The following is a 23,392-nucleotide window of genomic DNA, read 5'->3' as shown; positions in this document are numbered from 1 at the left end:
TGGCCTACATACGATTCAAGTCCCACACTAGATGGTTGGCTCGTAATGCGATTTGAAGTGGCCTAGCAAGCCACTCAATCGTCTGTGTAACCAGGGATGGGCAGTCTTGCCAGTGTTGTCCACACCTTGAACAAATAAGCAACAAAAAAAAGCCTGATAAAACTGCAACATGTGTCTCTGGTGACTGGCTGTGTCCATGTTTCTGTCAGCGAGAGTGGAAAGTGTTGCAAGTTTCCAGTTCTGACAGATCCAACTCAAAGCTTCCCCAGTGCTGTAAGACCCATTGCAGAGCCTTGCTGGAGGGAGGGCAGATTGAGCGTGTGGACTAGCTCACCCCGATTCACAGGCCTCCAAGAATTTGTTTCGAATTGACGGTTTTCATTTGTTGAAATATAGAAAGTGCGTTTGGGTGCATCCTGGCTGTGTATTCTAGATATCTTCAGAAACCAGTGGTGTAATTTGAGTCTGTTATCTGCCTAATTATCAGCATATGTCTCTGTTTTGACAACTAGTATCGATGACAGAGTTGTTATTTCAAAGTGGAAAAAAATAGATGTGTAAACTCGTACTGACATGGTCGACAGTCTGAAAATGAGTTGCGTTTGGCAGGAAGTTTCAGTTTAAGTCCTCTTTCGGTATAATTTCTTAGAATATGGTTTAATACCTGGTATAATTTACCAAAATAGACTTTACGTTAAATTTCAGAGCAGGCACGTGTGTGACGTCCCCCTGCACTCATGTTCAACGTGTACAGTTTCCAAGCGGTTTGAAAAGTGGACGTGTGTCAACATCATGAGGCTAAACATTAATTCCACCCCCAACGAAAAGGAGCAGGCCCTTCAACTCCTGTATCTGAGGAGTTTTATCACTTTGCACTGAAGCCAAAGCTTATATTGTCACTCAGTAAAAATGTTCTTGGAAACCAGTGTGTTGTACAATCTCACTTTTTATAATCCAGATTTTATAGCAACGAACTCTATGAAGTGCCAGTGCCTCATTTGTACTTCATGTACAATAGGAGAATGCTGGCATCGAATGAGGGAATTCATCTTAAGCCTTGGCTTCCAGCATTCTAACAGACCCACATAATCTTCCCTATGGTTACCTTGACTTTTAAGTGACAATTGTTTTCTCTTTCCTTTTTCCAACCCCGCCCACACAAAATGTTGAAACCCTATCTCTGGCTCTGATTCTGGGTTGGTGGTTATAATGGGTCATCCATTCCATGGAGCTATGAGTTAGCACAACCTATCCAATCACTTGACATGACTCCAGCAGTTGGTTAAACCAAAGCACTGCTTGAGTGCCGGCCTGGATAGAACCTCTTGCACCTATTTCTATCAACACGACTGCACTCTTTGCTTTGACTGGTGTTGGTTTAGGTCATTGACTGTTCTTTTGAAGTTAGAGTCATAGAGTAATACAGCACGGATAGAGGCCCTTCGGCCCATCGTGTCCGCGCCGGCCATCAAGCCCTGTCTAATCTAATCCCATATTCCAGCATTTGGCCCGTAGCCTTGTATGCTATGGCATTTCAAGTGCACATCCAAATGCTTCTTAAATGTTGAGGATTTCTGCCTCCACAACCCTTTCAGGCAGTGAGTTCCAGACTCCAACCACCCTCTGGGTGAAAAAGTTCTTTCTCAAATCCCCTCTAAACCTCCCGCCCTTTACCTTGAATCTATGCCCCCTAGTTATTGACCCCTCTACTAAGGGAAAAAGCGCCTCAGCATCCATCCTATCTATGCCCCTCATAATTTTGTACACCTCAATCATGTCCCCCCTCAGCCTCCTCTGCTCCAAGGAAAACAAACCCAATCTGCCCAGTCTCTCTTCATAGCTGAAGCGCTCCAGCCCTGGTAACATCCTGGTGAACCTCCTCTGCACCCTCTCTAACGCGATCACATCCTTCCTGTAGTGTGGCGACCAGAACTGCACACAGTATTCCAGCTGTGGCCTAACCAGTGTTTTATACAGCTCCATCATAACCTCCTTGCTCTTATATTCAATGCCTCGGCTAATGAAGGCAAGTATCCCATATGCCTTTTTTACCACCTTATCCACCTGTTCCGCCGCCTTCAGGGATCTGTGTACTTGCACACCCAGATCCCTCTGACCCTCCGTCTTGCCTAGGGTCTTTCCATTCATTGTGTATTCCTTTGCCTTGTTAGTCCCCCCAAAGTGCATCGCCTCGCACTTTTCCAGGTTAAATTCCATTTGCCACTGTTCCGCCCATCTGACCAACCCATCTATATCGTCCTGCAGACTGAGGCTACCTTCCTCGCTATTTACCACCCTACCAATTTTTGTATCATCCGCGAACTTACTGATCATACCCTTTACATTCATATCCAAGTCATTAATGTAGACCACAAACAGCAAGGGACCCAGCACCGATCCCTGTGGTACCCCACTGGCCACAGGCTTCCAGTCACAAAAACAACCTTCGACCATCACCCTCTGCCTTCTGCCACTAAGCCAGTTTTGTATCCAATGTGCCAAGGCACCCTGGATTCCGTGGGCTCTTACCTTCTTGACCAGTCTCCTGTGCGGGACTTTATCGAAGGCCTTACTGAAATCCATGTATACCACATCCACTGCGTTACCCTCATCCACACACCTAGTCACCCCCTCAAAAAAAAATTCAATCAAATTAGTCAGACATGATCTTCCCTTGACAAAGCCATGTTGACTATCCCTGATTAATCCTTGCCTCTCCAAGTGGAGACAAATTTTGTCCCTCAGGATTTTTTCCAATAATTTTCCTACCACTGATGTTAGGCTCACTGGCCTGTAGTTCCCCGGTTTTTCCCTACTACCCTTCTTGAATAATGGTACTACATTAGCAGTTCTCCAGTCCTCTGGCACATCCCCTGTGGCCAGAGAGGTCCTGAATATATGTGTTAGAGCCCCCGCAATCTCCTCCTTTGCCTCACACAGCAGCCTGGGATACATTTCATCCGGGCCTGGGGATTTATCCATTTTTAGGCCAGCTAAAACCGCCAATACCTCCTCCCTCTCGATGTTAATATGTTCGAGCATATCACAGTCCCCCCGCCCTATTTCTATGTCTACATCGTCCTTCTCCATAGTGAAAACAGATGCAAAAAATTCATTTAGAACCCCTCCTACATCTTCCGGCTCCACACACAGATTGCCACTTTTGTCCCTAATGGGCCCTATTTTTTCCCTAGTTATCCTCTTACCCTTAATATACTTATAAAACATCTTCGGATTTTCCTTTATTTTGCTTGCCAGTGTTATTTCATGGCCCCTCCTTGATCTCCTAATTTCTTTTTTAAGTATCCCCCTGCACTTTTTGTACTCCTCTAGGGCTTCCTCCGTCTTTAGCCTTTTGTATCTACCAAAAGCCCTCCTTTTTTTCCTAATCCATTCTCGTATATCCCCTGACATCCAAGGTTCCCTGTGGTTTTTGGAACCACCCTTGACCTTTACGGGAACATGTTGCCATTGTATGATCTCAATCTCCCTTCTGAAAGCCTCCCATTGCTCCGATGCGGATTTTCCTACAAGTAGCTGATCCCAGTCCATTTTGGCCAGATCCTGCCTTATCCTATTAAAATCGGCCTTCCCCCAATTTAGAACCTTTATTTCCGGCCCATCCCTGTCCTTTTCCATGACCACCTTAAATCTTACCATATTATGGTCACTATCACCAAAGTGCTCACCTACTAGCACTTTTTCCACTTGGCCGGCCACATTCCCTAGAATTAGGTCCAGTACCGCCCCCTCTCTTGTAGGACTTTCTACATGCTGGCTCAAAAAGCTCTCCTGGATGCACTTTAAGAATTCTACACCCTCTGAGCCTTTCACACTCTGACTATCCCAGTTAATATTGGGGAAGTTGAAATCCCCCATTATTATTACCCTATTATTTGCACATTTCTCTGAGATTTGCCTACATATCTGTTCCTCTATCTCCCCCTGACTGTTTGGAGGCCTATAGTACACTCCCAGCAAAGTGCTTGCCCCCTTTTTGTTTTTAAGCTCCACCCATATGGCCTCATTAGAGGAACCTGCTAATATATCATCCCTCCTTACTGAGGAAGAGGGCAAAGTCCACCACTGATGTCCTCAAATTCCCCACATTTTCCACGATGTATTGTACCCTGTTGGAGGCCGCGATGCAAACCTGGTGGAGCGTTCCCTTTCCTTTTTGTTTTGCAATGTAGAACATGAGAACTTTATGAAAAGGAAAGGGCCTTAATGATCAAATTCAAACAATTGAATTTCCCCGATTTCTCTCTCCCCCAAATTGGCCTGGGTTTTTTATCTGTTTTTTGCCTCTCCCGGGAGATCGCATGGTTTCGGGTGGGGTGGGGAGTGTATATGTTGTGATGCACAATGTGTCGCAATTGTGTGGGACGGGCTGGATGGACCGGATTGTCTTTGCCTGTCCGTCATTGTTCGTATGTAACATTTATTTAGCACCTTTAACATAGGAATTTGTCCCAAGGTGCTTCACAGAAGTGTAATCAAACATGAACCCTGAGCAAACCAGGAGATATTGGGAGGGTGACTAAAAGCTTGGTCAAAGAGGTGGGTACTTTATAGTCCCCGAGGCAGCTCAATCAATTTTATTCATCATGGGTTCATTCCTCATGAATGCTATATGCAAATCGGTTTTCTGTGATGAATTAGAATTTGTGTTGGTGGGGCGGGGGAGAAGAGAAGAGAAACAATGAAATGGAGGTTTGAATATAAAATGAACGAGGGAGGTATGGGGAAATGAGTGTACACTTTCTCTTTGCCGCCTTCCCACCCCCTTTTTTAAATAAAGTGGAATGGGCCAAGCCTATTTGCAATAAAGGTGAGTTACAAAAGCCCCCTGGGTTCAACAGGTCATGGAGATTTTCCCCAAGACACATGTCCAATGAAAAAGTAGCTAACCCGCCTACATTGAACTTTAATTACAGTGGGACATCAGTGGGATTAATTCTAAGGATTTTAATTCGATAACTCTGTCCCACAAATACACCAATTGTACCGTACCATTAAACCGAGGTGGCTGTGAATAAATGGAAATGTGGCGGCTGAGTGTCTCATGCAATTTTGATGCCTGTGTGTTATATTGCAATGGTAATAATTTGCCTAAATGCCTTTTTCATAGCAACCATTCAATCTCTGAGAGAGAAGCTCTTCCAGCAAGAATTGTGTGGATTGCAGTCCCAGGTAATGGCCAATTCTCTCTCTCTCTTTTGTGTGAACAGTATAGGATGTATGAACTTTGCGTAACACCTCAAGATAGTCCAGCAGCAAGACCTTTCTGATACAATGCATGGCTTTTACTTTGGGGTTTGTTGGTGTGATTTTAAAAGGCCCAAACTCTTGGAACCGATTGGGATGTTCAAACAAGTGTCTGAAAGTAAAATGATTCATGCTAATTAGAATGTCAACATCCTTTGCAAAAGGGTTTTCAATAATTAATTGTTTCAATTTAAATTCAAAACGGGATAAAATATATTTACAACCGTTGCTTTAATTTTATATTCACTGGCCTGGGATTGTACCATTTAAGTAGCTTGTCCTGTTAGTCACTTGAGTGATGAGCACTGGTCTCACCTACAACAGTCAATCTCTACCAGCTGAACTTTGTCAGCGTGGATAAATGAACTCAATCAAAAATCAAACGGAACTGGCCACGGCTAGCCGGGTATGGCTGCGTCAAGTCGTTAAGGTCTTTGACTTGTTTTACGGATGCTTTTCCTTTGACGGATTAGTTACCAGATCATTGAGCCATTGAAGACACAGGCCTAGAAATTGGGTCGCGTGGCACCCGTTTTTCAAGCGCCTCCTAAATTCCCAAAATGGCACACTTCTGATTGGAAATGTGCGCCTGCCATATTTGGTAAGGACAATCGAGAGGCGTCCTTTGCCCATGCCTGAAGCTGGCGTTTGGCCCTTTGCAAATGCAAATAAGTGGCCTATCTCCTGCTTTAGGTCTCCGCTGCACCATTGGTTTGGGGGTCGCTCTTTCTCTCGCTCTTTCTCTCGCCCTTTCTCTCGCTCTTTCTCTCGCTGCAGTGTCACGAGAGGTCAAGTGTGTTTAAAAAGTTAGCAGGAGTAGCCCTAGTGGAAAAAAATATCAGCTCTGCTGTCATAGGAACAACCATGAAGATAAATAAGAAAGAAAGAACTTGCATTTTAATTCTGAGACATCCCACAGTGCTTCACAGCTAATGAAGTACGTTTGAAGTGCAGCCGCTGTGTGGGCAAACATGACTGGCAATTTACACAGAGCAATGTCCCACAAACAGCAATGAGATAAATTCTGGTGCTTAAGGAATAAATATTGAACAGGAGAACTCCCCGGCTCCTCTTCAAACAGTGCCGTGGGATCTTTTATGCCCACCTGAGAGGTTGATGGGGTTTCGGTTTAATGTCTCACTCAAAAGACCTGCCCCTCCGACAGTGCAGCACTCGCTCTGCACTGACCCTCCGACAGTGCAGCACTCGCTCTGCACTGACCCTCCGACAGTGCAGCACTCGCTCTGCACTGACCCTCCGACAGTGCAGCACTCGCTCTGCACTGACCCTCCGACAGTGCAGCACTCGCTCTGCACTGACCCTCCGACAGTGCAGCACTCGCTCTGCACTGACCCTCCGACAGTGCAGCACTCGCTCTGCACTGACCCTCCGACAGTGCAGCACTCGCTCTGCACTGACCCTCCGACAGTGCAGCACTCGCTCTGCACTGACCCTCCGACAGTGCAGCACTCGCTCTGCACTGACCCTCCGACAGTGCAGCACTCGCTCTGCACTGACCCTCCGACAGTGCAGCACTCGCTCTGCACTGACCCTCCGACAGTGCAGCACTCGCTCTGCACTGACCCTCCGACAGTGCAGCACTCGCTCTGCACTGACCCTCCGACAGTGCAGCACTCGCTCTGCACTGACCCTCCGACAGTGCAGCACTCGCTCTGCACTGACCCTCCGACAGTGCAGCACTCGCTCTGCACTGACCCTCCGACAGTGCAGCACTCGCTCTGCACTGACCCTCCGACAGTGCAGCACTCGCTCTGCACTGACCCTCCGACAGTGCAGCACTCGCTCTGCACTGACCCTCCGACAGTGCAGCACTCGCTCTGCACTGACCCTCCGACAGTGCAGCACTCGCTCTGCACTGACCCTCCGACAGTGCAGCACTCGCTCTGCACTGACCCTCCGACAGTGCAGCACTCGCTCTGCACTGACCCTCCGACAGTGCAGCACTCGCTCTGCACTGACCCTCCGACAGTGCAGCACTCGCTCTGCACTGACCCTCCGACAGTGCAGCACTCGCTCTGCACTGACCCTCCGACAGTGCAGCACTCGCTCTGCACTGACCCTCCGACAGTGCAGCACTCGCTCTGCACTGACCCTCCGACAGTGCAGCACTCGCTCTGCACTGACCCGCCGACAGTGCAGCACTCGCTCTGCACTGACCCGCCGACAGTGCAGCACTCGCTCTGCACTGACCCGGAGTGTCAGCCTAGATTTTATGCTCAAAGTCTCTGGAGTGGATCTTGAACCCATGACCTCCTGACTCGGGTGGAGTGCTACCCACTTGAGCCAAGGCTGATGCCGAGAATAAGCTGATGTTGATGAGCATTTACCCGAATACAACTGATGTATGTGGAATGTGATGCACGCTACGCAGACATGTGAAAGAGCAGTGCTTGAATTTGTGCATTGGAGACAGGAAATATTTTTTGTTTGTTCAAATAGTTTTCCATATTCAAATCAGAAATGATAGCTCATTCGTATGAGGAAATGCTAGATAAAAATAGTTGCTTGGCACTTCCTGGCATGTGTGCTGATCTTATAAAATGCACTGAATCGTGGCCAAGCAACACTCACCAACACACAATTAAATTATCTAAAGTTAACGGGCTCGAGCTAGTATCATAACTAACAATGATGATAAAAGGCATTTTATATTCTCCTGTTTTGTTTACAATCTTCACTTTTAACCCTTTCCTTCTCCACCCCAACACTTCAGAAACTGATGTGCAAGAGGCATCGTTTTAAAAGGGGAATAAATTGCAACGGATGCAAATCTGAAATGAAAGCAGAACATTCCGGAAATACACCAAGTCCAACCAGCATCCGTAGAGAAAAGACAAGTTGGCCCAAAACATTAAAGCCCAGACACACCAACCCATCCTTTCTCCTTGGGTGTCAGCAGTGGCGCAGTGGGTAGCACTCTCGCCTCTGAGTCAGAAGGTTGTGGGTTCAAGCTTCACCCCAGAGACTTGAGCACCGAATCTAGGCTTGCACTACTGAGGAGGTGCTGCACTGTCGGAGGTGCCATTTTTCAGATGAGGCGTTAAACTGGGGCCCCACCTGCTGTCAGGTGGACGTAAAAGATCCCATGGTACTATTTGAAGAATGGCAGGAGAGTTCTCCTGGCCAATATTTATCCCTCAACCACCATCACTAAACAGATTATCTGGTCATGATCACATTGCTACTGTTGGGATTCCTACATTACAACAGTGACCAAATTTGAAAAGTACATCATTGACTGTAAAGCACTTTGGGATGTCCTGAGGTTATGAAAGGTGCTATATAACAGCACTATGGGAGAATCTTCACCACAAGGACTGCAGCGGTTCAAGGAGGCAGCTCACCACCACCTTCACGAGGGCAATTAGGGATGGGCAATAAATGCTGGCCCTGCCAGCGATGCCCACATTCCAAGAATGAATAAAAACAATGCAAGTTTTTCTCTCTCTCTCCAGGTGGATGGATCTGGTGTGCATTTCTGGTATATGCTTTAGGCAGGAGAGGGAAAGATAATTGTACGGCCAATAAGTCATTTTCATGTAACATTCAACCTAATACAACTGTAGCTAACGTCCTTACATATAATCCACACCATTTCTTTTTAAAGTAAATTAAAACTGCAGACTTTAAGCCCAAAAACTGTGCAGTAATTAGTGGGTTGGATTTGCATCGTTACCTTCCTACCCCTTTTTAAGCCTTGTTACCAAGTTCCATTCATCTCCACATGCTTTGTTCATCATTGTGCCTGAGGTGCATTTACTGTGCAGCTGTAGTGCCGCGTGACGCGGTTTCACTTTGCACTCTCACTGCAGTTACTATATAACTGAAGTGTGAATCTGAAGTTGGGTTGACTAACATGATGCCAGTAGAGAGAGAGTCCCTGGAGGATGGAGTCTCAAAGTGAAACTTATAATTGGAATACACCAGAAGACTTGTGCAGCATTGGTCCTACAAGGCCCCAGAGTATAGTTTCATAGACACCCCACATAATGCTGTCTCTTCCCCATTCTCTTTCTCCTTCAGTAGCAGTTGTCTTTGGTACACTTCCTGTGAAACATGCAGAATAAACGTGGTGATCTCCTAGTTTCTTTCAAACAGCTGTAGCTCTGTTTGGTGCTTTACATAGGATTACATAGAATCTACAGCACAGAAACAGGCCATTTGGCCCAACTGGTCCATGCCGGTGTTTATGCTCTACACAAATCTCCACCCCACCTTACTTCATCTCACCCCATTAACATATCCTTCTGTTCCTTTCTCCCTCGTGTGTTTATCTAGCTTCCTCTTAAATATACCTGTGCTATTGGCCTCAACTACTCCATGGGGTAACAAATTCCACATTCTCACCACTCTCTGGGTAAAGTAGTTTCTCCTGAATTGCTTATTGGAATTATTAGTGACTATCTTATATTTATAAGCCCTAGTTTTGGACTTCCCACAAGTGGAAACATCTCTACGTCTACCCTATCAAACCTCTTCATGATTCTAAAGGCACCTATCGGGTCACCTCTCAGCCTTCTCTTTCTAGAAAAAAGAACCCCAGCCTGTTCAATCTCTCCTGATGGTTATAACCTCCCAGTTCTGGTATCATTCTTGTGAATCTTTTTTGCCTCCTATATCCCTTTTTATAATATGGAGACCAGAACTGTTCACAGTACTCTCTGTGGTCTAACCAAGGTTCTCTACAAGTTTAACAGAACTTCTCCGCTGTTCAATTCTATTCCTCTAGAAATGAACCCCAGTGCTTTGTTTGCATGTTTTAATGCATATTAACCTGTGTCACTACTATTATTCATTTGTGAATGTGTAGCCCTAGATCCCTTTGCTCCTCTACCTGTTTAGAGGAGTAGATAGTCTCCTTATTCTTCCTTCCAAAAAGTGCCACCTCAAACTTGCCTATATTGAAATTCATTTGTGATTTACGCACTCATTCTGCAAGTTTATTAATGTTTTCTAGGACAATTCTATATGTAGATGGTAGATTTAAAAAAAAAAAACTCTACTGGAGTTTAGGCCTAGATTGGCACTGCCCTTAAGATCTTCATAGTTGTAATAGAGCCACCTGGTGGAATACTGATGTATATAATAATAAAGCCATGTGCAGAACAGTTCTTACCGGAAGCCATGTTGTGCTGTTCTATATATATGCTATGTCTCAAGATTTTTGTTGGAGGATAGTCCTGCCAACCAACGGAGGGACTGTTCGAGGTTCTTCGTTTTGCGGAAAAACTTAAAAATCTGAGGTAATTTCGAGCACACGTGGCTGAACTGTCGATGTTGCCAGAGTCTAGATGGCTGCACCTATGGGAATAATAGGGCGCTTGGATGAGTTCCATCGTGACCAAGACACTTTTGGAGCATATATGGAGTGGCTAGAAATGTTTTTCACCGCAAATCGTAACATCGAAGACCCTGAAGATATAAATCGTAACCGGGCAGTTTTAGAAATGGAAAGCGGAGTGCTTCTACTGCAAGAAAACTGGGCAACTTGCGAAGGCGTGCCGACAGAAGAGTAAACCAACTGGCAATGCTAGAAGTAGAAATCACCAGGCACTACATGCCATTGAAGAGAAGCAGCAGATTGAGGAGTTTCTGGAGATTCACGTCATCAGGAGCACGAAGGTTTCTAACAGCGATTCGCGAGGTATCGTCATCCAAGCAGATGTCGGTGGAACCTGGATACCCATGTAAATCAACACTGATACATCCGTGAGCATAGTACCGGAATCACTGTCGCGACAAGTTGTGTAATTATCGACTAGAGAAATCGAAGGTAGAGCTCCGAGGCTACTCGGGAGAGCAAATCCCTGTAGTAGGAAGTGTCACATACCAGTGAAATACAAGGATCCGTGTCCGAGCTTGCGCCTCAGTAGTGGCAGGAGACAAGCCTGCCATGATGGGTAGCAATTGGTTGGGATCACTGAAGCTGGATTGGAATGAGATTTTTTTGTGTGGAAGCGAAATTTACATCGAAAGATGATGTCATCAAGCAGTATCCAAAGGTGTTCAGCGAAACGGGCAGTCCGATCCAAGACGACAAGACGACAAGGCGAGTGTCAGAGTGCAGAAGGACGCAAGACCAGTTTACTGCAAGCCACGTCCCATACAATACGTACTCGAGGAGAAAGTTGAGCAAGAGCTCAAGACTAGAAACTCAGAACATTGGGCTGTATTTTGTGACCCCTTTGGGTGCATACGCGCGATCTGTCAAGAATCTCCTCGACAGATCCTCCGCATCCCCAGGAGAAGGGCCTCTGCGGGTGGAGCGTTGCGCTATTTGCCCAACTTCCACCCGCTGAATGCCTGTTAAATTCTTACACCAGGTTAAAGCAAGCATAAGGCCTACTTTTACCAGCATAAGAGTTTTAAAAAAAAATGGAAAAATAAAATGTTATCGCTCATTTATATATTAAAAACCCTGCCCAATAAGGTAAGTTTATTTTTAGCCCTGTTAAAACATTTTTTCTTCAAAAAATTACATTTTTGTTTAAAATATTTAATGAAATGGCATTTTAATTAATTTTAAATATGTAATTCAAAAAAAAATTATTTCTTGTGTTTGTGTAATTTTTAAGTGATCCCCATTCATACTTATGGGAGTTCTGTATGTACGGAATCCCCATAACTATGAAGGGGGATTTCCCTTCTTTCATTGGTTGGGCCGGCCCACGTGGTCCCAGGAGTGCCTGTGAACCGCCTGCGTCCCTGGGATACGTGGGCTTCTGCCCGTGCATACCCGGAGAGGCCCAGGATCGCAAGTCCCCGTACCTCCCAGGCCACCAGGTAAATACGTAGATATTTCACAGGTCGGAGGCATCCACCCACGGGAAGTCTCCGACCGCAAATGTTGGGCCAATATCTCGAAGGTAGATCTGAGGAATTGGGCTACACGCATTGTTGTTGTGCCTAAGTCAGATGGGTACGGTAAGGTTGTGTTGATTATAAGGTAACCATAAACCAGGTTCTAGAGTGTAATCTACCCAATACGTTGCCAAATGTGGAAGATTTGTTCACAACGCTGACAGGTGGCCAGATCTTTTCGATGTTCGATCTAATAAACGCCTACCTACAACTTGAGTTAGATGAAGCGTCCATGTCATGGTTGACTATAAATACTCAACGAGGCCCATATCAGTTCAATAGGCTACCATTTGGAGTGTCTTCTGCCCCCGACATATTCCAGGGGGAGATGAACCAAATCTTGCAAGGGATTGAAGGGGTAGTGTGTTATTTGGATAACATACTCATTTCAGCACCCAACAGGCAAATCCATGATGAGATGTTGAATGAAATGCTCAAACGGCTAGAGAAGCACGGAGTACGAGTGACGGCTCACGTGAGTTGTTTCAAAACTCAATGGAATACTTAGGGCACAGAGCAGATAAAGATGGTTTACATCCAACCAAGGGAAAGCTGAATGCAATCAGAATGCACTAACAAATAGGATCCGGGTAAGAAAAAATGGTAATAAGACAAATAGGGCCATAGTACAAAAAATGTAAAGATGTCATAAAAATGTTAAGCCAAATCTAAAGGCATTGTATCCGAATGCACAAAGCATTCGTAATAAGGTAGAAGAATTAACAGCGCAAACAGATGTAAATGGATATGATATAATTGCAATTACGGAGACATGGCTGCAGGATTACCAAGGATGGGAGCTGAATATCCCAGGATATTTGATATTTAGGAAGGACAGGGAAAAAGAGGCGGGATGGCGTTGTTTGTAAAGGATGAAATCAGAGCAATAGTGAGAAAGGATATTGGCTCAGAAAATCAAGATGTAGAATCAGTCTGGGTGGAGCTAAGAAGCACCAAAGGACAGAAAACATTGGTGGGAGTTGTATATAGGCTGCCAAACAGTAGTGGTAATGTAGGGGATGGCATCAAACAGGAAATTAGAGATGCATGTAACAAGGGTACTACAGTAATCATGGGTGACTTTAATCTACATATAAACTGGCCAAACCAAATTAGCAATAATACTGTGGAGGATGAGTTCCTAGAGTGTGCACGAGATGGTTTTTTTAGACCAGAGGTTGAGGAGCCAACTAGGGAACAGGCTATCCTAGATTGGGTATGTAATGAGAAGGGGTTAATTAATAATCTTGTGCGCAGTTCTTTAGGGAAGAGTGACCATAACATGATCGAATTCTTCATCAAGATAGGAAGTCCAATCAGAAACTAGGGTCCTAAATCTAAACAAAGGAAACTACGAAGGTATGAGGAGTGAGTTGACTATGATAGATTGGGTGCTTCATTAAAAGGCATGATGGTGGATAGGCAATGGCTAACATTTAAGGAACGAATGCATGAATTGCAACAGTTATGCATTCCTTTCTGGTGCAAAAACACAAGGAAAGGCAGCCCAACCATGGCTAACAAAAGAAATTAAGGATATTATTAGATCCAAAGAGTCGTCATATAAAGCTACCAGAAAAGTAGCAAGTCTGAGGATTGGGAGCAGTTTAGAGTTCAGCAAAAAAGGACCAAGAGATTGATTAAGGGGGGGAAAAATAGTGTATGAGAGTAAACTTGCAAGATCATAAAAGCAGACTGTAAAAGCTTCTACAAGTATGTAAAAAGAAAAAGCTTAGTGAAGACAAATGTAGGTCCCTTGCAGTCAGAAACGGGAGAATTTATAATAGGGAACAAGGAAATGACAGAGCAATTAAACAAATACTTTGGTTCTGTCTTCACGGAAGAGGACACAAATAACTTCCCAGAAATGCTAGGGAATCAAGGGTCTAGTGAGAAGGAGGAATTAAAGGAAATTAGTATTAGTAAAAAAAAAAAAATAGTGCTGGAGAATTAATGGGACTGAAAGCTGATAAATCCCCAGGGCCTGATAATCTGCATCCCAGAGTACTAAAAGAGGTAGCCATGGACATAGTGGATGCATTGGTTGTCATCTTCCAATATTCTATAGATTATGGAACAGTTCCTGCAGATTGGAGGGTGGCAAACAGAACCCCACTATTTAAAAAAAGGAGGGAGAGAGAAAACGGGGAACTACAGACTGGAGACTTTTGAGGATGTAACTGGTAGAATAGATAAGGGAGAACCAATGGATGTGGTGTATTTGGATTTTCAGAAGGCCTTTGATAAAGTCCTGCATAAGAGGTTAGTGTGCAAAATTAAAGCACATGGGATTGGGGGTAATATACTGGCATGGATTGAAAATTGGTTAACCGACAGGAAAGAGAGAGTAGGAATAAATGGGTCTTTTTCGGGGTGGCAGGCGGTGACTAGTGGGGTACCGCAGGGATCCGTGCTTGGGTCCCAGCTATTCACAATATAGATCAATGATTTGGATGAGGGAACCAAATGTAATATTTCCAAGTTTGATGACGACATGAAACTAGGTGGGATTGTGAGTTGAGGAGGATGCAAAGAGGCTTCAAGTTGAGTGAGTGGGCAAATACATGGCAGATGCAGTATAATGTGAATAAATGTGAAGTTATCCACTTCGGTAGGAAAAACGGAAAGGCAGAGTATCATTTAAATGGTGATGGATTGGAAATGTTGAGGTACAGAGGGGGACCTGGGTGTCCTTGTACACCAGTCACTGAAAGCAAACATGCAGGTGCAGCAAGCAGTTAGGAAGGCAAATGGTATGTTGGCCTTCATTGCAAGAGGATTTGAGTACAGGAGCAAGGATGTCTTACTACAGTTGTACAGGGCCTTGGTGAGACCACACCTGGAGTACTGTGTGCAGTTTTGGTCTCCTTACCTAAGAAAGGATATACTTGCCATAGAGGGAGTGCAGCGAAGGTTCACCAGACTGATTCCTGGGATGGCAGGACTGTCTTATGAGGAGAGACTAGACCTGTATTCACTAGAGTTTAGAAGAATGAGAGGGGATCTCATTGAAATGTATAAAATTCTTGCAGGGCTAGACAGACTGGATGCAGGGAGGATGTTTCCCCTGGCTGGGGGTTCTAGAACGAGGGGTCACAGTTTCAGGATACAGGGTAGGACATTTAGGACTGAAGAGGAGGAATTTCTTTACTTAGAGGGTGGTGAACCTATGGAATTCTCTACCACAGAAGGCTGTAGAGGCCAAGTCACTGAATATATTTAAGAAGGAGATAGATAGATAGATTTCTAGACACAAAATACATCAATGGGTATGGGGAGAGAGCGGGAATATGGTATTGAGATAGAGGATCAGCCATGATCATATTGAATGGCGGAGCAGGCTCAAAGGGCCAAATGGCCCACTCCTGCTCCTATTTTTCTGTGTTTTTTTCTATGTTCTATGCACCCACTCCCAAGAATGTCTCTGAACTTCGATCATTTTGTGTCTTTTGAATTATTACGAAAAATTCCTCTCAAACTTGGCTACATCGTTGCATCCACTGAATGAGCTGTTGAGAAAACAGGTCCCTTGGAAGTGGTCAAAAGAATGTGACATAGCATTCAAAGAGTGGAGAAGCCAGTGAGTAGCGAGTACCATGTTCGTTTACTATGATGTACCTAAGGAGATCAAGCTAGCGTGTGACGCCTCTCCGTACAGAGTTGGGGCAGTGATCTCTCATGTACTAGATAGTGGGGAGAAGAGACCAATTGTTTTTGCTTCACGCACTCAGTGCCAATGAGCGGAATTATGCGCAGATCAAAAATGAAGCTTTGTCATTGATATTTGGGGTCAAGAAGTTTCACAAATATTTGTTTGGTTGTAAGTTTACTATAGTTACTGACCATAAGCCTCTGACGGCAATCTTCCATCCAAGGTCCCCAGTTCCAACCTTAGCTGCAGCCCGAATGTAGAGATGGGCTTTAATTTTGTCAGTGTATACGTATGACATTGAGTACAGACAATTAGCTGATCACAGCAATGCTGATGCTATGTCCAGGTTGCCATCCCCATCGCAAGTTACACCCAATAAGGAAGAAGTGTTCTAATTCTCATACATTGATGAGCTGCCGGTCACAGCTGAAGAGATTAGTAGGGCAACCAAACGTGACTCAATTATGTCAAAGGTGTATGATTACATAGTAAATGGATGGCCAAACCAGGTATCAGAGGAAGTTATCCATCCATACTTTGTTTGTAGGAATGAATTTTCAGTGGATAAAAATTGTATCACGTAGGGTGCAAGAATGGCTATCCCAAATAGGTTCAGGTCTAAACGGCCAGGAGAGCTTCATGACCAGCACTTGGGAATGTGCTTGACCAAGAGCTTTGCACGCAGTTACTTATGGTGGCCAGGTTTAGATAAAGAGATAGAGTACATAGTCAGTCAGTGTACAACATGTCAATCAGTGAGCAAGAAACCACCATCAGCACCATTACAGCCATGGAAATGGCCTCCCAGAGTGTGGCAAAAGTTACATGTAGATTTTGCTGAGCTAGAAGGACAGCAATTGTTCATAGTGATAGATAGACACTCGAAGTGGGTAGAGGTGTTTCCGATGCGGATAATAACAAGCAAAACACTAGACAATTTGCGAATATTGTTTTCTTCATACGGCCTCCCAGAAGAAATTGTCTGATAATGGGCTGTAACTTTTGTTCACGAGTTCACACAGTTCATGAGCAGAAACCACCATACCACCCTACTTCAAATGGTGCAGCAGAGCGCACAATACAAATTGTCAAATGTGCCCTCATCAAGCAAATGTTGGATCCAAATCCAAAGAAACGTCAGTTGTTGGACCACAAACTGTCAAATTTTCTGATTACTGGACTACTCCTCACACCACTACTGGTAGAAAGCCAGCAGAGTTGTTTCTCAAATGACAGCCATGAACCAGGTTCTCGTTGTTAAAGCCAAACTTGGCACAGTCCATAGAGAAACAATCAAGGTAGAAAGAGAGTCATGATAAAGGTAGAGTTAGAGAGAGAAGTGTGAAGTTGAACCAGAAGGTTAGAGTGAAGAACCATCGCCATAAATGGTTAAAGTGGTTACCAGGAAGAGTAGTTAAGATATGTGGCCCTTGCACATATTTGGTCAAGATGTTTGATCATGGAAAGGATCGGTTTGTTCACGTTGATCATATCTTACCTACAGATGTGGAAGGCGTTCAAAGCTGGGATGATTCAATTTATTCTGATGAGTTACAAATAGAGCACCAGTAGCAAATCCTACATCAGACGTACCAGAAACAAGTCCAAGACAAAGTCAGAATTTAAGTCTGAGCCCGAGTCAGGCAGACAAACAGTCAAGGTGTAAAGAATCCAAATGTAGATCAAGGTCAGCCCTTGGAGAAAAATTTCCCGCAGGCTCAGCCTAGAATGAGTCAAAGTCTTACAACAAGATCTGAAAGTTCTGTTCAAGAAAAAAGGTTACATCTTCGAAACAGAAAACCAGTGGTTAAGTTTAATTTGTAAATATGGAAAATAAGTTCATATCTTTTATTTGTGATACAGAATTCTATAATAGAATTTGGAAGCATAAAATGGGTTCCATTTGAGAAATGTATACCAAGAGTTGTACTACTGATCTATATAATAATAAAGCCATGTGCAGTACAGTTCTTACTGGCAGCCATGTTGTGCTGTTATGTGTGTATATATCACATTAGTATTGCAGCATGATTGCCACGAATCATCTGCCAAACTTACTTTGACCGTGATTGCCATTGTTGACTAGGCCTCCATGTTTAAGTTCTGGGAGGTTCCAAAAAATGAAGAAACAAATCTGCTGAATTAGCCTGTATTAACCCTTTCCTGAATGAAAGTTTGTTTAGCAGGAGTTTGAAATGAAAGACATGCTCTTGCAACTTGTGCATGCTTTCTAACAGGTTAATTTATTTGCTGTGCCATTATTCTTTATAAATCTAATCCGTATTCATATGTTGCTTGTTGAATTTCTTGGTTCTACTTATTGGCTGCGCTCGTGATTGCCCACACAGTCAGTTCCTACTTTGCATTTACGTGGGATGGTGTAAAAAAAAATAAGCTCTCCAGCTGCATTTCTCTCTCCCTCCCCTCCTTTAAGAACTTTAAGTGCTATAACCTGACACTCCAAATCAACATCAAATAAACTTTATGACCCATTTGTTCAGTCAATATACTAAATTATGAAGGATGTTGAGATTCTTGTTTAGATGCCAGTTAGTTTGGCTTAACAAACATTTTGAATCACTGCATTAAATGTCAGTCATACTTTAAAAGCACAGTAACTGAAAATGATGATCTGAGATTTGTGTTTTTTAATTCTCTGGATGCGGACATCGCTAGCAAGGCCGACCTTTATTGCCCATCCCTAACTGTTCTGAGGTGGTGATAGTGGTGAGCCGCCGCCTTGAACCGCGGCAGTCCTTGTGGTAATAGTAGGGGATTCTAAAATATTGACCCAGCAGTGAAGGAACAGCTCAATACATGTCCAATTTGCGATGATGGGGAATTGGAGGGAGTGGTGTCCCCCACAGCATTGCCGCTGTTGTCCTTCATGGGGGAGGGCCGTTTATTGCTAGTGGTGCATGTGTTTTGAATAACAACTTGATTCTCATCTTCAAATAGACGGGAAGTTGCTGCAAAGAGCCGAGGCCAGAAGTCGCTCGACGAGTAGGACTGAGCCAAGCTCCTCACTTCTCACTGCCATGTATTCAACGCAGAAAGAGCCATAATTCAGTAACCACACACTCTTGCACTCCATTGCTGGGTAAGCATGGTCAATACCAGAATTTAACCTGTAGTTGAAACTTGTAGCAATTTAAAGATAAGTAAACGTAAAATGCTTTTGTTACCTGATAGTTTAAAAGAGGGTTAAAGAACAGCTTATTCTGTGTGCATTGTTTGAAACAGAAGAAAAATGGAACTTGCATTTCCATAGCGCCTTTCACGACCTCAGGCTGTCCCAAAGTGTTTTACAGCCAATGAAGTACTTTTGCAGTGTAGTCACTGTTGTAATGTAGGAAATGTGTCAGCCAATCTGCGCACAGCAAGCTCCCACAAACAGCAGTGTGATGATGACCAGCCAATCTGCGCACAGCAAGCTCCCACAAACAGCAGTGTGATGATGACCAGGTAATCTGTTTCTTAGTGATGTCGGTTGAGGGCTGAATATTGGCCTGGACAAAGGGGGCAATCTCCCCTGCTGCTCTTCAAACAGTGCCAGGGGATCTTTCTCGTCCACCTGAGGGGCAGACGGGGCCTCAGTTTAACGGCTATCCGAAAGACGGCACCTCCAACAGTGCAGCACACTCTCAGTACTGCAATGGAGTGTCAGCCTAGATTTTTGTGTTCAGGTTGTGGGTGCTCAGGTTGTGGGTTCTCTGGAGTGGGACGTAAAAGATTCCTTGGCACTATTTCGAAGAAGGGCAGGGTATCCCCGGTGTCCTGGCCAATATTTATCCCTAACCAACATAACAAAAACAGGTTATCTGGTCATTATCACATTGCTGTTTATGGGAGCTTGTTGTGCACAAGTTGGCTGCTGCGTTTCCCACATTACAACAGTGACTCCACTTCAAAAAGTACTTCATTGGTTGTAAAGTGCTTTGAGACGTCCGGTGGTTGTGAAAGGTGCTATAGAAATGCAAGTCTTTCTTTCATACCCTTTTTTAATATCCCTTTTTTTAAAGCAATGATCTAATTCCCTTTTAAAAGAAATTGTCGACTTTGCTTCAACCACAGTTTGTAACAGAAATTTCCACGTACAAACTGGCCTCTGATTTTTTTTTTCTAATCTCTCCTCTCTCAGTATTTTTATTTTTTGTTGTTGAAATTTTCATTTAAAATGTAAATCTATATCCATATTCCCGTAACAGTTGAAATAAGTTGGGGTGTGAATGGACTACAAATTGAGCCCACCAAACTTTGCTTGGTAATTGAAACCGTGGCGATGAAGTTGGTTTTCGGCAGTAGCAGGGAGCAGGCGGGTTGTGAATCAGCCGCCCGCTTTACTCCGCAGCCCATTGTTCTTTTCCGCTGACTTCAATAGGAAAACAAAACGGGGTGTGGTGTAAAGCGGGCTGCTCGCGAAGACCAATTTCAGCCCCAGCAGGTCTACAAATTTAATTAACCACCATTGCTCCACTTAATTTATTGTTATTCGGTATCCTGTGTGCTTTGTACTCTTTCTCTGCTCTTCTGAGAACACTGACCCATACATTGCCTCCTTTTTAAGGGGCGTTTCCACTTGGAGGGTAATCGGCCTTTTTTTGCTCCTCCTATGGAGGTCTGGAGTTGACCACTTGTTTTGTTTTTGGAGTTTCCCCCCACTGTGTGACTGGCAAATGTAAGTTTGTCTCGAGGGTTAGTGTTTCAAGATGGTTTCGCTGCTTTGTAAGTCGGGATAGTTGTCGGGGGACCTTGCTTGCAATCAGTAAGTTGTTCCAAGGGTGAGGGAGGCCATCCAGCCCAAACTAGCATTAGCCTTTCACAGAAGCCTAAAGTAGTGGAACCCCAGAATGATGCAGCGCATTCGGCCCATCAAATCCGTGCCGGTGTGTTTCTCTGCCTGAGGAGCCAAGTCTAATCCAACTCCTCCGCTTGCTCCCGAAGCCTTTAACGTTCCTTTTTTTTTTAAACTACTGTCTTAATTCCCTTTTGAAAAGAATTTATTGACTCTGCTTCAGCAGTGGTTTGTGGCAGAGAATTCCTCATTTGGACCGCCCTTCTAGCTTCCCCTTTCATTGTCTGTGACTAGCTTACATTTGTGTCCTCTCATTGCCCCATCGCAGAGTCGAAGCTAACTTGTGAGATTCCAACCATGATCTAGTTGAATGGCAGAGCAGGCCGAAGTGCTGAGTGGCCTACTGCTGTCCCTATGTTCCTACTTCAGTAGCTCAATAGAGTAAAACATTGTTCTTTGCCAAAGGAATCTGAGCATCATAACACTAACTTGTGCTCGGATACTTTTGTCCAGCTAACCTAATAATTTTTGCAAAAGCACAGAAACCTAGAGCACTACAGAGAGAGGTGTTTAAAGCAGGAAGGCCAAGCCCCCATGACTGAGCTGCTACAGGTCACCATGGGGACAGTGGCCCTCAGTTTGGAAAACGCTGCTCTTCTGGGACAATGTTCCCCCTAAGGTGCGCAGCCGTGCAGTAATCTCAAGGTCCCGCGCAGGCCCCTCACTGGCTTTTTCATTGTAATTATCATGCATGCACAGAAATTTAAAGGGACCGTGCATTAAAAGAACAAAGCGCAGCTTACAGGGCACATTGTTCTGGGATTGCATGCGTGCAATTTAACTGATTTAAAATGTTGCCGCGTTCAACTTGTGTGGTTTCCTTGATAGATGCCTTAATGTTGGAGAACTTTAATCCAGTCTCGCACATCCAGAATTGCACAGTGGCTCCTTCCGGCTTTTGCTCCAACTCCAACAAAGTAGAAGGTCAAAAGCCAGTGATGTCAACACATGATGAGCTATTCGACAGCCAGTCCAGGTAACTGTCCAAGTCAGCAACTGTTCAGCCACTTAAGATTGTCTGATCTCTGAAATGACCGGAGTTTCAATCATACAGTAAGCATATTTATGATTCTGGTTGGAAACTTAACATTCAAATCCAACTTTAGCTGATTGGAGACATGTACAGCAGGAGTTCCTGGTCAGTGATAAAATGAAGGGTTGCCACTAGTAAACATGCCTGTCACAGCCAATTATTGGCAGAAGTATCCCAGGCTATCAGTGTACTTTTCACAATGTTGAAGTTCATGCTGCCAATGGAAGTGGGGAGTGATGTCCAGCCCAGCAGCCAAGTGTAGCTGCAGAGAATGTCTGAGGCCTCGAAATTAGTCTGGGCCCGTTGTCGACCTGTGCACGCCCCTGAACAGAGGTCCGAGGATCACCGGAAATTGGTCCTCGGGGCCGCGTCGGCACACTCTGCAGGAGCTGCGGCGCTGGTCGCGCCTCCACATGCAGCTCGCGAAGACGTCAATGTCTTGGCTACCCGGTTCTTGGGTAGGCCCCGGGATGGGGATTCGATTGGTGAAGGGTGGGGGGTGAGATGCGATCGTGACTCCTCGGGCAAACACTCCTATCCTCCTGGATCCGCAGGATGGGTATCAAAAGAAGCATTTGAATCACTTACTGGGACATGGCAGCTGCAGGAGCCGCTGATGAATCAATTGTCCACAGATTTCCCAATGGGGTCTTTCAACAAGTGTTAGGCCCCTAATTTACATTTTTACAGGCCATAAACGCCTGCTTTAGGCATCTGCCCAGGACCCACGAATTTAGCAGTGGGACCAGTGCCTGCTACCTTCCCATGTTTTACACCCATTTGATGCCCAATAAAATGGGCGCAATTGATACCAATTTCTAGCCCTAAATATCTGAAGACCCTTTCATCTTATGCCAGTGCACTGAACCCACCCCACTAATGACGTTGCTCTGAGCATCTTCTCCAGACAGCCGAGGCCCTCTTAGATTTGTTAAATTGGACAACGCAGTGATCAGAGCTGGCAAAACACCTCAGCTGTGGGACATCAGCAGCTGGAAGATGAGGTGGAAATTGCAGAGCTTGGGCTGAGGTATTGTGCAGTTGCGAGGCCTGGTATGCCGCACTCCCTGCTCAGAGATTTGAGCTTCACTCTTGATCGCTATTTCCCTTTCTACCTGAGATTCCCAAAATGCCCATGGGAATCCTTTCCATGCACACTAGGCCCTTCCAGGTGCTGCACTGACCACCTTCGTAGTCTGTACAGAATTGATCAAAATGATTGAATCCCTCATTCATAAATTTTTGGAGAGGGTTATGGTTTGTATGCCACGCCCCTAACATGCTGCGCACCATTCAAACCTAAGGGGAGGCGGGGTTTGGGAAGAAGGAGCCTATTATGTCCGTGTGTAATTGAGACACGGACTGCAGGAGTTGGTTATAACAGGTCTTTACTGAGTGGAGACAAACTGGAAACTAACTATGCAAAGTTACTACACAGGCTTATATACAGGGGTGGTCACTACTGGTACTGCAGTATACAGGGGCTGCAGAATATAGTTCCTTCTGCAAAGTACATACACTACAATTCCTCCCCTTTTAGCTAAACAGTACATAACATTCGATTAATAATTAAATAACATTTACAATTACAGTTGTCACACATTAGCTGAAGTTAAGCAATTATAAGTTCAGCCTTTGAGGAGGCTTCTGGATTCTGCCTGGATAACACCTCTTTGGGGTATCAGGTTCTTCTGGCAGAGTT

At 44.7% G+C, this 23,392-nt stretch overlaps 1 protein-coding gene across 5 annotated transcripts in view; it reads left to right on the top strand.

Annotated features, from left to right (window-relative positions):
* Positions 1 to 23,392, top strand: part of irag2 (inositol 1,4,5-triphosphate receptor associated 2) — a 184,640-nt gene that overhangs the window by 88,066 nt on the left and 73,182 nt on the right. For all 5 annotated transcript variants that reach the window (XM_086009980.1, XM_086009978.1, XM_086009979.1 and 2 more), the window contains 3 exons: positions 5,132 to 5,193; positions 18,761 to 18,902; positions 21,486 to 21,633. In XM_086009980.1, the coding sequence (XP_085866106.1) occupies positions 5,132 to 5,193; positions 18,761 to 18,902; positions 21,486 to 21,633 (352 nt within the window). The remainder of the gene's footprint in view (positions 1 to 5,131; positions 5,194 to 18,760; positions 18,903 to 21,485; positions 21,634 to 23,392) is intronic.

The sequence above is a fragment of the Somniosus microcephalus genome, chromosome 17 (genome assembly GCF_052327205.1).
Source record: "Somniosus microcephalus isolate GS21.2 chromosome 17, FLI_Smic_1.0, whole genome shotgun sequence".
In the NCBI taxonomy this organism is placed as follows: Eukaryota; Metazoa; Chordata; class Chondrichthyes; order Squaliformes; family Somniosidae; genus Somniosus; species Somniosus microcephalus.
This window is presented reverse-complemented; position numbering and strand designations above follow the sequence as displayed.